Source organism: Daktulosphaira vitifoliae, unplaced genomic scaffold (genome assembly GCF_025091365.1).
Source record: "Daktulosphaira vitifoliae isolate Bord-2020 unplaced genomic scaffold, ASM2509136v1 Scaffold_4, whole genome shotgun sequence".
NCBI lineage: Eukaryota > Metazoa > Arthropoda > Insecta > Hemiptera > Phylloxeridae > Daktulosphaira > Daktulosphaira vitifoliae.
Genome location: NW_026099575.1, coordinates 2,048,927 through 2,062,766, shown reverse-complemented (window position 1 = coordinate 2,062,766; position 13,840 = coordinate 2,048,927). Strand labels below are relative to the sequence as shown.

General features: G+C 25.4%; 1 protein-coding gene and 1 long non-coding RNA gene across 2 annotated transcripts in view; one reads left to right on the top strand and one right to left on the bottom strand.

Annotated features, from left to right (window-relative positions):
* LOC126905336 (low-density lipoprotein receptor-related protein 1) overlaps positions 1-13,840 on the top strand; it is a 97,651-nt gene that overhangs the window by 69,698 nt on the left and 14,113 nt on the right. Inside the window, exons 54-57 of the mRNA XM_050684938.1 lie at positions 1,730-2,049; positions 6,516-6,773; positions 6,835-7,100; positions 12,591-12,778. Of these exons, the coding sequence (XP_050540895.1) occupies positions 1,730-2,049; positions 6,516-6,773; positions 6,835-7,100; positions 12,591-12,778 (1,032 nt within the window). The remainder of the gene's footprint in view (positions 1-1,729; positions 2,050-6,515; positions 6,774-6,834; positions 7,101-12,590; positions 12,779-13,840) is intronic.
* Positions 1-13,840, bottom strand: part of LOC126905381 (uncharacterized) — a 210,863-nt gene that overhangs the window by 186,369 nt on the left and 10,654 nt on the right. The gene's annotated exons all lie outside the window — the stretch shown is intronic.

Genomic DNA, 13,840 nt, shown 5'->3' with positions numbered 1-13,840 from the left:
ACATAAAATAATCAATCTATGATCTATTACTCCCACTCTTATAAGTTATATAATGTTCTTCCTTCTCTCTAAAATAAGTATTAACCACAGCAAGATTATATGATACTACAAAATCCAGGATTCTTTCTTCAGTCTCAATCTTCCCACTAAAACCATACTCTCCATCTAATCTTTCATATTCTCCTTTCTTATTGTCTACATGTCCATTCATATCACCACCTATCATCTCATCCTCTTTGCCTGGTATTCCTTGCATCATCTCTCTCCAAAACACTTCCTTGTCTATTTCATCACATCCTACTTGTGGTACATAGGCACTTATTACATTCAACACATTTTCTTCTAAATTAATTTTACGACTATAATTCTGTCACTTTTCTTAGCTACTTCTACTACTTTACTTTTCATATCCTCATTCATTATAACCCCTACACCTTTCTTTCATACCTGAGTATATTATTTTATAACTCTCACCTATTTTCCTTACTTTTTCTCTCTTCCACTTAGTTTTTTGCACACAACCAATGTTCACTTTTCTACACTTTAATACTTATACTATTAGTTAATGTTCCAACAATAAAATGAAATATTAATTTAAAACTAAAAAATATTTTACTTAACAAGCCATAAAACCACTAAAAATCGTGGTTACTTATTTGGGAACAATACAGAGGTCTCAATATACGTATCTCCAATTTTTAGCTTTGATGCGAAACTGAGATGGTATTGGATTTACTATGATGTTTTTTTTTTTTTTGTGTCTGTTACCACTTTTTCTCAGCTCTCACTGAACCGATTTCTTTCAACAATACATTAAAGATCACAAATCGTATCTAGTCAAAGATATTACTCTCAAAAATTTTAAAAAATTTTCCTCGTGCCCTGTAAATGGGGGAAATCTCAAAAAAAATTACAAATTTAAAAATTGCTAATTTTCAAAAAAAAATTTCAATTTTTTTTTTTTAAACTGCCATAACTTAAATGCTATAACTTTTTGAAAATGTATAGATCAATATAATTTCTTTTTTTATATAGATGCATGATATATTTACCTATCATTTGATTTATTTTTTTTATAAATTTGACCCTTAACTTGCCTACAGGGAAGGATTCAAAATGACAACTTTTTCAACTTAACTTTTGAAAATGTTCCGGAAATACTGACACTTTTATATTTATCTTAAACTAAAGTTTATATAATATTTTTTAATATGAAAAAAAATTTCGACTTTATTTTGTTTTCATGGTAATAACAAACATTAAATTTAATGTAAAATAAAAAATGTTGTAAAAAAATTCATTTTTAATTTTATAATGCTATAACTTATTGAAAAGTGTATGGTTCAACACAATTTTTTTATGAGAAATAATAGTTATATCCCTTTTTCATTTGACATACTTTATCTTAATCAGGATATAAATAACGAAATAGCAAATCATGTAGCTTCTGGAATAATCCACCAATTTTTTAAAATTAAACACTATATAAAGATTTGTATTGAAACGTTATTTATGATATTGATTTTAATCTCTGTCAGATATCATTATACTTAATCCAACTATGCCACGTCACCACTGTGCCGCGACTTTTTTTAAAGCTTTTGTGACTTTTTGAGTTCAAATTTTTAATATTTTTTTTGTTTCAAATTAATATTTTTATTTAAAATAATATTAGCAACAAATAATCAATTTTTATTAAATGATAATGATAAATAAATAAATAATTTAGAAAATGGCGATGTGATGGAGATCAAGATTGCCCTGATGGTTCAGACGAGTGGAATTGTACTGATAAATTAGGAAAAGGTTGCTCTATCAATCGTAGTGGTCAATTTGTTTGTAACAATGGTGATTGTGTATCTTTGGGTTCAAGATGTGATGGTGAAGAGGATTGTTCTGATGGTAGTGATGAAAATAGAACTATGTGCGCATTAGTAGCTTGTCCACCAGGAAAGTATCGTTGTAATAATGATAACTGTGTGTTCAACACAAATATTTGTGATGGAATAAATCACTGCGGCGATGGCTCTGATGAAACAAAAACTGCTTGTAAGTAATACATATCTTAAATAACAGATCAATAAATTGTATATAATATCAACCATTGGTAATATAAATATTTTTTAAATATTCAATACATCTGATATAGTAAAATGATTGATAGGCAATCTTGATCCAATAATGTTTTGAAATTTTATTTATGTGAAGCATCACCCGGCACTGGATGAATGATATAACTATTGAAGATATATTCAAATTTTTTGAGCTAAATATTTATAATTCTTATGTATCATGTTAGCGTGTACATGTTCCATTCGGGTCAATCCATGCCAAATCATCCAGAAGTGGTTGCATGATCACCTCATATTTTTCTGAAATTTTCAGGGTTTATTCATTATGCTATATTTAGACTAAAACCATTTTTTTTCTTTTTATATGATCTTCCCATTTTTATGGCTATTTCAATGTAAAAAAAGTTAAAAATATCTAGATCTTTAAAAAACACACAGATTATTCAATTACAACTCAATCTAATTAAAATTTTAGATTTGACCCTATTATAACTTAAAGTTTACATTAAAAAAAAATTAATGTGAAATTCTAAACTTTAATGACTTTCAAAAAATGGCGCTTTTTTATGAAAATTGGTTTTGAGCTCACTTAAAACCATTAAGAAGTTATTATTTTATTGTGATTTTTACATGTGGTATTGTATAGTGTATAATCTATGTTTCAACTAAATTTCAAATATTTAAAACAATTATCTTGGGATTTAGAGGCCTACAAAGTTAGAAATTTTATAAAAATATGTGTATTCTAAGTGCAATATCTCTGTTGGGGGACCTAATTTTCAAAAAAAAATTTTTAATTTAGTAGATATATATCTGCTTTATACACCATAAAAAATTGAAGTTTGAGAAAAATGTGTAACATGTAAAATTTAGCATTAAAAAATCAGTAAAAATCAAATAATATAATGACAGTTTTTTGTTGTTTTCAAACCACATTTTTGTAAATTTTTTATATATCATTGTATATGTAATATATTATAATTCAATATAATTAGACACATTATAAATATTCAATTCATTATTTAAGTTGGAAAATGAAAAATAAATAAATAAAATTATTATGATAATATTGTAAAATATTTTAATAAATAATCATGATTTTTCTAGTTGTTAGAATATTGTGTCTTCATAAATGTCAGTTAATGATATCTTAAGACTTCTTATGGTATTGTTATTAATTGATAAAAATCTGTGATTTTCTTTATTCCCGGGAATACTTTTACATAATTTAAATCCCATATTAGGTGTTTTGTTGTACTTCTGATATGGGTATATTAATGTATTTTATCTCTTTAATTTTGATTAATTTTATTTATTTGAAATTTAGTTGAAACATAGATTATACACTATACAATACCACATGTAAAAATCACAATAAAATAATAACTTCTTAATGGTTTTAACTGAGCTCAACACCAATTTTCACAAAAAAGCGCCATTTTTTGAAAGTCATTAAAGTTTAGAATTTCACATTAATTTTTTTTTTAATGTAAACTTTAAGTTATAATAGGGTCAAATCTAAAATTTTAATTAGATTGAGTTGTAATTGAATAATCTGTGTGTTTTTTAAAGATCTAGATATTTTTAACTTTTTTTACATTGAAATAGCCATAAAAATGGGAAGATCATATAAAAAGAAAAAAAATGGTTTTAGTCTAAATATAGCATAATGAATAAACCCTGAAAATTTCAGAAAAATATGAGGTGATCATGCAACCACTTCTGGATGATTTGGCATGGATTGACCCATTCTCCCAGAGACCTAGACCTATTAAAATAACTTTTACAATATCATACATTTCCTAATCAAAAGTAACTGAACTCCATTTTGTAATTTGATTGCACCAAAAGTCATCTTGATACTATTCAAAAAGAACATCATGAACTAAATAAAATTATTTATTATGATCATAATGCAAAATATAGTGATTCTAATGAAATATTAAGCTTCTTTCATAAATATACTCTAAATAATAATTATAAAATGTTCGACTGCATATTAATCTTAACAAAACTATTTTTTAATTCTCATAAAATTTTCTATTTAATTATGTCAATTTTAAACTTGAAAATTGAGCTAAAAAAAAGTTATTGTAAAAAATTTAACCTTATTTTATTATAAAGTGACATAAAAATCAACTGTAGAGAACCAAAAAAATTACATTTTACATTGATTATTCTTAACATATTAAAAAAAAAATTAAAATCAATAATAATTTGGAAACAAATTTTTTTTTTTTGTGTGTTATTATTTTTAGCTTCAATTCGAAGTTTAGAAGGTATTAATTTTACTATAATTTGTTTATTTTTTTTTGTGTGTGTCTGTTACCACTTTTTCTCAGGTCTCATCAAACCGATCTCTTTCAACGATACGTTAAAGATCACAAATCATATCTAGTCAAAGACATTACTCTCAAAAATTTCCCTCGTGCCCTGTAAATCTCCAAAAAATTACAAATTTAAAAAACGCTAATTTTCAAAAAAATTTCAATTTTTTTTTCTTAAAACTGCCATAACTTTTTCAATAATGGTTATATCAATATAATTTTTTTTATAAATGCACAATGTCTACCATTTGATATATTTTTTTTATAAATCTGACCCTTTACCTGGCCACAGGAAAGGATTCAAAATGACAATTTTTTCACAAAAAATTAACTTCTGAAAGTGTTCTGGAAATACTGACACTTATATTTATCTTAAACTAAAGTTTATTTAATATTTTTTAATATGAAAAAAAATTCCGACCTTATTTTGTTTTCATGGTGAAAACAAACATTAAATTTAATACAAAAAATTTGTAAAAAAATTCATTTTTATATTTTAATTTTATAAAATTATTCTTTTGAAAAATGTAAGGAACAATACAATTTTTTTATGAGAAATAATATTTATATCCCTTTTTCATTCGATATACTTTTTTTTTTAAATAGGACTTTAAGTAGAACTTTTTCAGTATAAATTTTAAAGATGTTCCGGAAATACTGCGTTCTTTAAATATATGTTAAATTAAAGTTTATGTTACATACTACAAGTAAAAAAAAAAAAATTTGTCGTGACTACTTGTCTCCCATGTGCTCATAGATGTCATAGATAAATTAAATTTTATATTTTTGACATACTTTTTTCTAAATTAGATCATTTTCTTTTATACAGAGAAAAAACTATTTCATATTGCATTTTATTTTGAGAGGAGGAAATGTGGACCTCGATAGTTAGACCCCAAGCGACACTTTTAAAACACAAAGATAAATTACCTCAATGCCCAGCCATTATAAAAATTTCATGTGGGAATGTTTATTGTATTGTTTAAAACAGTGTGTTTCAATAATTATTATAAAAATAATAATACTACTCATTTCTGGTAAATAGTTGTGATTTAGTATTATAGTTAAGTTTATAATTTATTTAAATAAATACATTTTCAAAAATGTTTGATGATGGTGATTAAAATCACTATCATAAGAAACGATTTGATGCAAATCTGTAGATAGTGTTTAATTTTAAGAAATTGGTGGATTATTCAAAAAAAAAATTGTAACTCAAAAATAATTAAGAAAAAATTGCAAAAAATTAATTGCCACAGGTAATAATTTTTACTGAATAGGCAAACGTTCGTCGTATTCGTTTTTTATTAAATTGGCAATTTAAGCTAATTCATATGTTAAAATTACTTTTTTCGACTCAAAAGAAAAAAAAAATTGAAATATATTTAACTTTATATTCTATGTCAATTAATTTTATGTAATATTCATGAAAATCAGTGTATCCCATTATAAAGCATATAAATTAAAATACAAAACCTAAAATTTTAACTCAAAAATAGCATATTTTTTAATTCATTAATTTTTCAAAAAGTTATGGCAGTTTTAAGTATTAAAATATTAACACTTTAAACAGTGATTTTTACATAAAAATTATATTTTCATTAAATTCGACGCCCATCTTCCTATAGAAGAAAATGTGTCAGAAGAATTTTTTTTTTAACTTATAGTATTTATCACAAGCTTTAATTTGACATATAATTAAAGCTCGAATTTTTCCGGGAAATTTTCAAAATTTAAGCTGAAAAAGTTCTACTTTTTACTCGTATTTTTAAAAATTTGAACTTCCCTTGTATAAAAGAAAATGGTCCTATTTAAAATAACAAGTATGTCAAATGAAAGGTATATATATAATTTATTTAGAAACAAAAACTTGTATTAATCCATACATTTTTTCAAAAAGTTATAGTAATTTTAAGTTGAAAAAATTAAATCTAAAATCGAAAATTTTAACACCAAAATTGCTTTTTTTATCTACAGCAATCATTTTCACAGATCACCATTAAAAAGTAGTGACAGACACAAAAAATAAATACATCATGGTAAAATAGCATTGAAGCTAACAATGTCCTTTATTGTTCAAACTTTTTTTCAAAAATAGTTATCTTTTTTTATTAAGGTATGATAGCCAGTCAAGTATGTGATGTTACTAAGTTTAAATGTGAAAGTGGCCAATGTATTAACCGACGACTTCATTGTAATGGCCATTATGATTGTATTGATGGATCAGATGAATTGTTTTGTAATATAACTAAATCACCATGTCAATTTGGTACATGTTCTCAAATTTGTGAACCCAAAAAAAACTTAACACATTCTTGTCACTGTGCATTTGGATACAGTTTATCTTTACCAAATAAGTCATGTCAAGCAATTGGTATGTTTGTAGTTTATAAAATTTAGTTTTCCTTTTTATCTATTTTTGAACAATATTTTAGGAGCACCAGCATTATTAGTTGTTGCTAGCAATGAAGGAGATATTTACTACATTGATCCATATAAATCGCATGAAAATTTTTTCAAGTATTCAGCAGTTATGTTACCAGCTCATAAAATGCATTCAATAGATATAATGTGGTCAGCTAATCTATCTTATCTATTTTGGAGTGACCATAACTCTAAAGCACTGTATTCTACTGTTTTGGAAAATCCAGTCAAAAAGTCTATTCGAATGACTCCCGATATTAATACTACCAAAGCCGTTGTAAGTTATAATCTAATTTATATAATTTTATATGAACATATTATAAATTTCATTGAATGTTATATTCTAAGGAATATTTTCACATAATATAATGAATAGGAATAGATATTATCCATGGCTGTATAAACTTTTAAAATAAATCATCTTTTTTATTTAATTTTTTTTAAGACAGTGTAAAAAATGTTATTTTAAAGTATAATAACATTTTAAATAAAACCCATATAATTATATATAAAATGACGGTAACAGTTAAAAATAAGTTTTTGGCCAAAGCTCACTATGTACACAAAACTATATAAACACAATTTTTTTGTTACAATTTTTACATGTATTGTGAGGGATTTCAAAGTGGATTCCAAATCTGTTTTTAGAATTTGTCTATCACATTTAATGTTAGGTAATTACACAGTTAATTCATAAAAAACATATAAATTTTATTTTATTTTAACTTTCCTAAAATGATTTTACATTATTTATGCAAAAATTTCACAATCTTTTCTTAATAGTGATTGAATGGTTAAACTTGAAAACAATTATCCTGATTAAAAGTTTTATGATTTATAAGTGTAATATATGAATAAATAAATATCTATATATATTTATAATGTATAAAGATATAATATGTAAATATATAAAGAGAAATGATGATATTTAAAAAAAAGTATGTCGAATGAAAGATATCCCTCTTCTCTTTAAATATTATTTCTCATAAAAAAATGTAATGATCCATACATTTTTCAAAAAGTTATAGCAAAATTAAGTTAAAAATTTAAAATACAAAATCGAGAAATTCCTACAAATATAGTATTAGGTAGCCATTTTTCATCATGAAGACGAAATAAGTCCGAATTTTTTTTTTTTTTATATATATAATAATGTATATTACATTAGCTCTAATTTAGGTATATATAAAAGTGTCAGTATTTCCGGAACACTTTCTAAAATTAAGTTGAAAAAGTTCTACTTTCTATATGTATTTTTAAGTTTTTAACCCCCCTTTATGCAGGAATGGTTCAAAACTACCCTTTTTTAAAGTGAAATGGTCCGATTTAAAAAAAAAGTATGTCGCATAAAAGAATTATATTAATAGTAGTTATCACAAAAAAATTATAATGATCCAAACATTTTTCAAAAATTTATATAAATACAAAGTTAAAAATGTAAAATATAAAATCGAAAATTTTAACACAAAAATAGGTTACGGTAGCCATTTTCACCGTGAAGACAAAATAAAGTCCGAAATTTTTTTTTACCATAATAAAGTATATTACATTAGCTTTAATTTAAGATATATATTAAAGTGTCAGACCTTCCGGAACATTTTCAAAAGTTAAGTTAAAAAAGTTAATTTTTTATAAAAAAAAGTTGTCATTTTAAAACCCCCCCTGTGGGCAGGTTAAGTGTCAGATTTACAAAAAATATATACCAAATAATAGATAAAAATATCAAGCATCTATAAAAAAAAAATTATATTGATATGTTCATTTTTGAAAAAGTTACGGCAGTTTTTAGTAAAAAAAATTGAAAACATTTCGAAAATTAGCGATTTTTAAATTTGTAATTTTTTTGGAGATTTCGGCAATTTACGGGGAACGAGGGAAATTTTTGAGGGGAATGTCTTCAACTAGATACGATTTGTGATCTTTTGACATATCGTTGAAAGAAATCCGTTCGGTGAGAGCTGTGTAAAAGTGGTAACAGACACAAAAAAAAAATTAAATAATAAAAAAAAAACACATCATAGTAAAATTAATCAGCTGTCCTCATAACGAATTCAATAGCATCCCTCCATATCTTCTTTGGTCTTCCTCTACCTCTTCATCATTCAGCACTCTTTTGCACAACTGATCCTAAATACTTAAAACTCTCCACCTCTGCAATCACGTCCTCGCCTAATGTCACTGACCTCCTCAGTTCACCTACCTCGTGTTCTTCTTTGTCAAACTCGTACTCTATATATTCTGTCTTACTTCTACTTATTTTTAAACTCTTTTTTTAACACCTCTAGCCTTTGATTAATTTCCTCCCTATTTTCTCCTATTAACACTATATCGTCAGCAAACAACATGCACCATGGCACCTCTCCTTGTATTTCTCTAGTAATTTCATCCATCACTATAGAAAATAAGTAAGGGCTGAAAGCAGAATCTTGGTGCATTCCTACTCTTATCCGAAAACCTTCTGATACTCCTCCTACGCTTTTAACCCGGGTACAAGTGCTATCATATATATCTTCTATTGTATTAAATTATTAAATTATATTATACAAATATAATTAAATAAGGATACAAATTCCATTTGTATAAATGGAGTATCAAATATACAGAGTGTAATGTATGGTTATACTGATTATGATGTAACCTATAAAATATGTTAAGTATGTATCACTCTCTTGTCTGTTAAGCAGATGTTTAATCATTACTTTTTAATACAAATGTTCTCTACTATCAATTATAATTAATTTGTCTTTATTTAATATTATATTTAATAAAGTATATAAGTAATTAAATATATAAATGTTCAAATCAGAATCATAACACAGGGTGATCAAAATCTGGCAAGACACTTATTTTCTCAGAAAATGTTGAGAATTTTAAAAGTTTTGTAAAGAAAAAAAATAACAGGTCAAAAAAACTACAATAATCTGTAATCATGCTTTTTTTTTGTCACTTCAATGATAAAAATTCCTACTAATAATTTTCTTAAATAGGAATCCTTATTTTTAACTTTACATGATGGGAATAAAAAATTACAGACAACTTTGTTTTTATAATTTTTTTTATTCAATTAACTATTTGCTTTTTACATTTGTTTAAAGATTTGGATATAAAGTAAAAATTCTTTATTGATTTGGTTCTATAATACTGATGGCAGTGCATCTGGTATTATTTCTGCCACCATGATGATAATAATCTGTTTTAATAGCCTTAAAATTTATTTTTATGGTTGTTATTAAGAAAAAATTTCCACACTGGTCTATTGTCAAAGAATATTTTAAATTGGTTTATGCGGTAGTAAAGAAAAATAATGACTTTTGTAATCAAATCAGTACAATAACAATGGAAATTTTCCCTATTATCACTTAACTTTAACAGGCTGTAACCAATTAATCACGAAAAAAAATGTTTAGAACAAAGTTGTTTTTGACTTCTGAAGTATAAATTTTTCTTATTTCAAATGTGTCTTAGCTTATGAATTTGTTTTCTACTGATTATATTTTGTACAAACATCAATAATATCAATGTTTCCTGTGTTAAATATATAATTGTTTATTAATGTGTAATAACTAACAATAAAGTTGTTGGGGATGGTATTAATAAAGATGAATAATAATGACATCATCTGTAAAGACATAATAGATACAAGTACTTTGTTTCTAGTTATTACAAGTGGCGCCCAACGTGGGGCTCGACTTGTAATAACCAAAAGAAAGATAGAAAAAGTCGTAGTAGTAAAGGGGGATTATACATAAAGGATAATATTAAGATCTAACGGTTATTACTTAATAAATGTAGTTAGTGTATTAAAACTACTCTTACCTGATATTCACTGATGATGAATGAATCTTGAGTGTAGATTTATGGTTGCTAAGAATATATTTAAAACTATAGTAAGTGTGTTAATAAACGAGAATCGTACTTGGTTAACAGAAGCGTATTTATTATTGTAGAAAATGTTAGTTATTTTCACAAATGTATATTTTAAGTTTAGTGTCAAAAGTTAATATTATAGACTCACAGTATAAAGAATATGCCAAAGTAAGTAAGAAATAATCTTAAAGATTTAATTCGATAAAAGCGATTATTAAGTAAGAGAAAAATAAGCGAGTGACTGACTGGAAAAACAGTGTCTTCAGCCTTTATATAATGTACCACAAAAGTCATAAACGGGGATTGGGCGTCTTGAATGTGTCATACTTTTTATAGGCACATTCAGTCATCATTCCATATTTCAATAAACGCAAAATAATTATTATATTTTAATTTCCTTTTTTTTTAGTACTTTAGTGGTGCCTGGAAGACGGCATGAAAGACAATGATTCACGTCTATTTTATAGTTACCCAAAAGTTATACCATATGTGTAATCGTGTTAGCATATTCTTTTCTGTGGTCTTAGAAATACAAGAGGTATTGATTTTAGTAATATTCCAAAGGAGAATATTACAAATGTTTAGTTAGAATTCTTGTTTCATTAACCATACCATTAAATTCTGTTATTCTTGTACACTTGATAATGGCTAAAGTCAAATTAAGTTACTACTTAGATACTACAAAATGCTTATTTATTGTGTATAAATAATATATATACATACAAAGTTTACCATAAACCGCTTGATTACTGGCAAATAAAAACAATGTTGGGAAAAAAAATTATGGAGAAGGTGGAAGTGGCACAACTGCAAAAGAATTAATAAAATGCTGAACTTCTTAAAAACACCGACAAGAAAGACTAATTTATCATCAAGAGTTTCATTCATGGCTCGAACAAATTTTAAAAAAAGGTTAAGGAGTCAAGAGGTCTAGCAGATAGAGCTTATAGTTCATGGAAAAAGAAATTAATTAACGGCCTTGATTGCACGGTAGTGCCGGAAATCAAGCTTGTGCAGAATAGTCATAAACTTGACTCAATTATTACGGCGAATGTTGGTAAAGTGTAGAAAAGTCGACCACTAATAAATTGGCATTATTACGGAATTCAAAATAATTCAAAAAACCATCAGAAGAGGGGAAATGTATTATCATAGGTTGAAGTAATTAAAATAAAAAGACGAAAATTAATACAGTTAAAAAGAAAGCGCCGGCAATAATGATTAAGACTGGATCGCTATCTTATGTTGAAGCTCTTATGAAGATTCGGGCTGACCAATTTTAAAACGAGTATTCCTAGGATATCAATGCAATGAGACTGAAACTAATCATCTTTTTGGGGAGGGAAATGGAGATTCTATGCATATTAATCAAATCTTCTTTTAGCTTCGATGCGAAGCTGAGAAGGTATTAATTTTACTATGATGTGTTTTTTTTTTTGTGTGTGTGTCTGTTACCACTTTTTCTCAGCTCTCACCGAACCGATTTCTTTCACCGATACGTCAAAAGATCACAAATCGTATCTAATCGAAGACATTACCCTCAAAAATTGAAAAAATTTCCCTCGTTCCCCGTAAATGGGGGAAATGTCAATATTTTTTTATAAATCTGACCCTTAACCTGCCCACAAAGGGGATTTAAAATAAAAATATTATATAAAACTTTAATTTAGTATTAAATTATGTTGCCAAAAACTGTTTTGTGCGATAATAACTGGTGTCTTTGCACTAGTCATATAATTTTTTTTTATGAGATACAATAAAAATATCTCCGTTGAAACTTGAACTAATTCTTATAAAAAAAATTTGAATTATTTAAAAATTAAAGATTTTTGTTTTTAAATTATAAACCTGTACCTTTTAATTATTCTTTATTCATGATTTTCATTTCTTTTATTTGTAGATTCAAACAGTTGGTAGCCCAGAAAGTATTGCTGTTGATTGGGTGTCAAAGAATTTATATTGGATTGAAATTTCTATTCGTACTAAGATTATTAAAGTAGCAACAGTTGAAGGGAAAACTATAAAAACATTAATTAAGTTGGAATCTGATCGAAAACCTCAGAATATTGTGTTAGATCCTCAATCTAGGTATGTTTTTCTAAAACTATTTTTTTTATGTTATAATAGGTCATCTATTGGTTTCTTTAAAGTAGATAATTTGAAGCTGTTAATATTTTGCTTTAAAACGTTTATTTCTTATCTGAGAGGAAATACATTATTGATCTCTCATTTAACATATCAATTTGATGAATACACCACCCCTAATTTTTATAACTTTAAATAAAATTGAAAACAAAAATTGCATTTTGTTTTTAAACGCCTTTATGATTTTTATTTAACATTATTAGTTATTATATGTTATTTTAATTAAATAATTATTGCCAATTAATTTTATAATTTTAATAAATAAATCAGTAATTAGATGTTAAATAAAAAAGATATATAGAGAAATTAAAGCAAAAATGATGTGATTCAATTTTAATAATTTTTCAGGAGTGTAATTTAAATTATTTTAATTTCATAAATACTAGTAAAAATTTCAATTTTGAAAATGAAATGATATAGCTATACGGAGAGATTTTTTTTATCAAATTTTACTGAATTACTTAAAAGATAAAATAATTTAATCATTTTTAGCTTCTATGCAAAGCTGAGAAGGTTTTAATTTTATAAAGATATTTTTTAAATTTATGATTTATATAGCAACATGTTACGAACAAATTTAGAATGTTATAGACTGGTAGTAGCACACGCAAATAGAGTAAAAAAATTAATAAATTGCAAAGTACAATTATATTATATCAAATCTAATTCGATAATAAATTCTTTAAAAATATTAGAAATGAATAATTTTAATTGTTTTTATGGTTAAAGTGGCTTAAGCTACTTGTTATTTGATCAAGGGATTTTTTTTCAATTTTTGAGGATAATATCTTCAACTAAATACGAATTGTAATAATTTGACGTATCGTTGAAAAAAGTATAACTTACTTTAGTTTTCCAACACTCAATTAACTATTGTGGGTTGGAAAAATAAATCGCGGCCTCAAAAAAAATACATAATCAAATAATATTAACATGAATAAAAAATTTCTTCTCACGAGGGGAGACTATAGTGATTGGATCCTTGATATTTATTGAAGTTGTTGA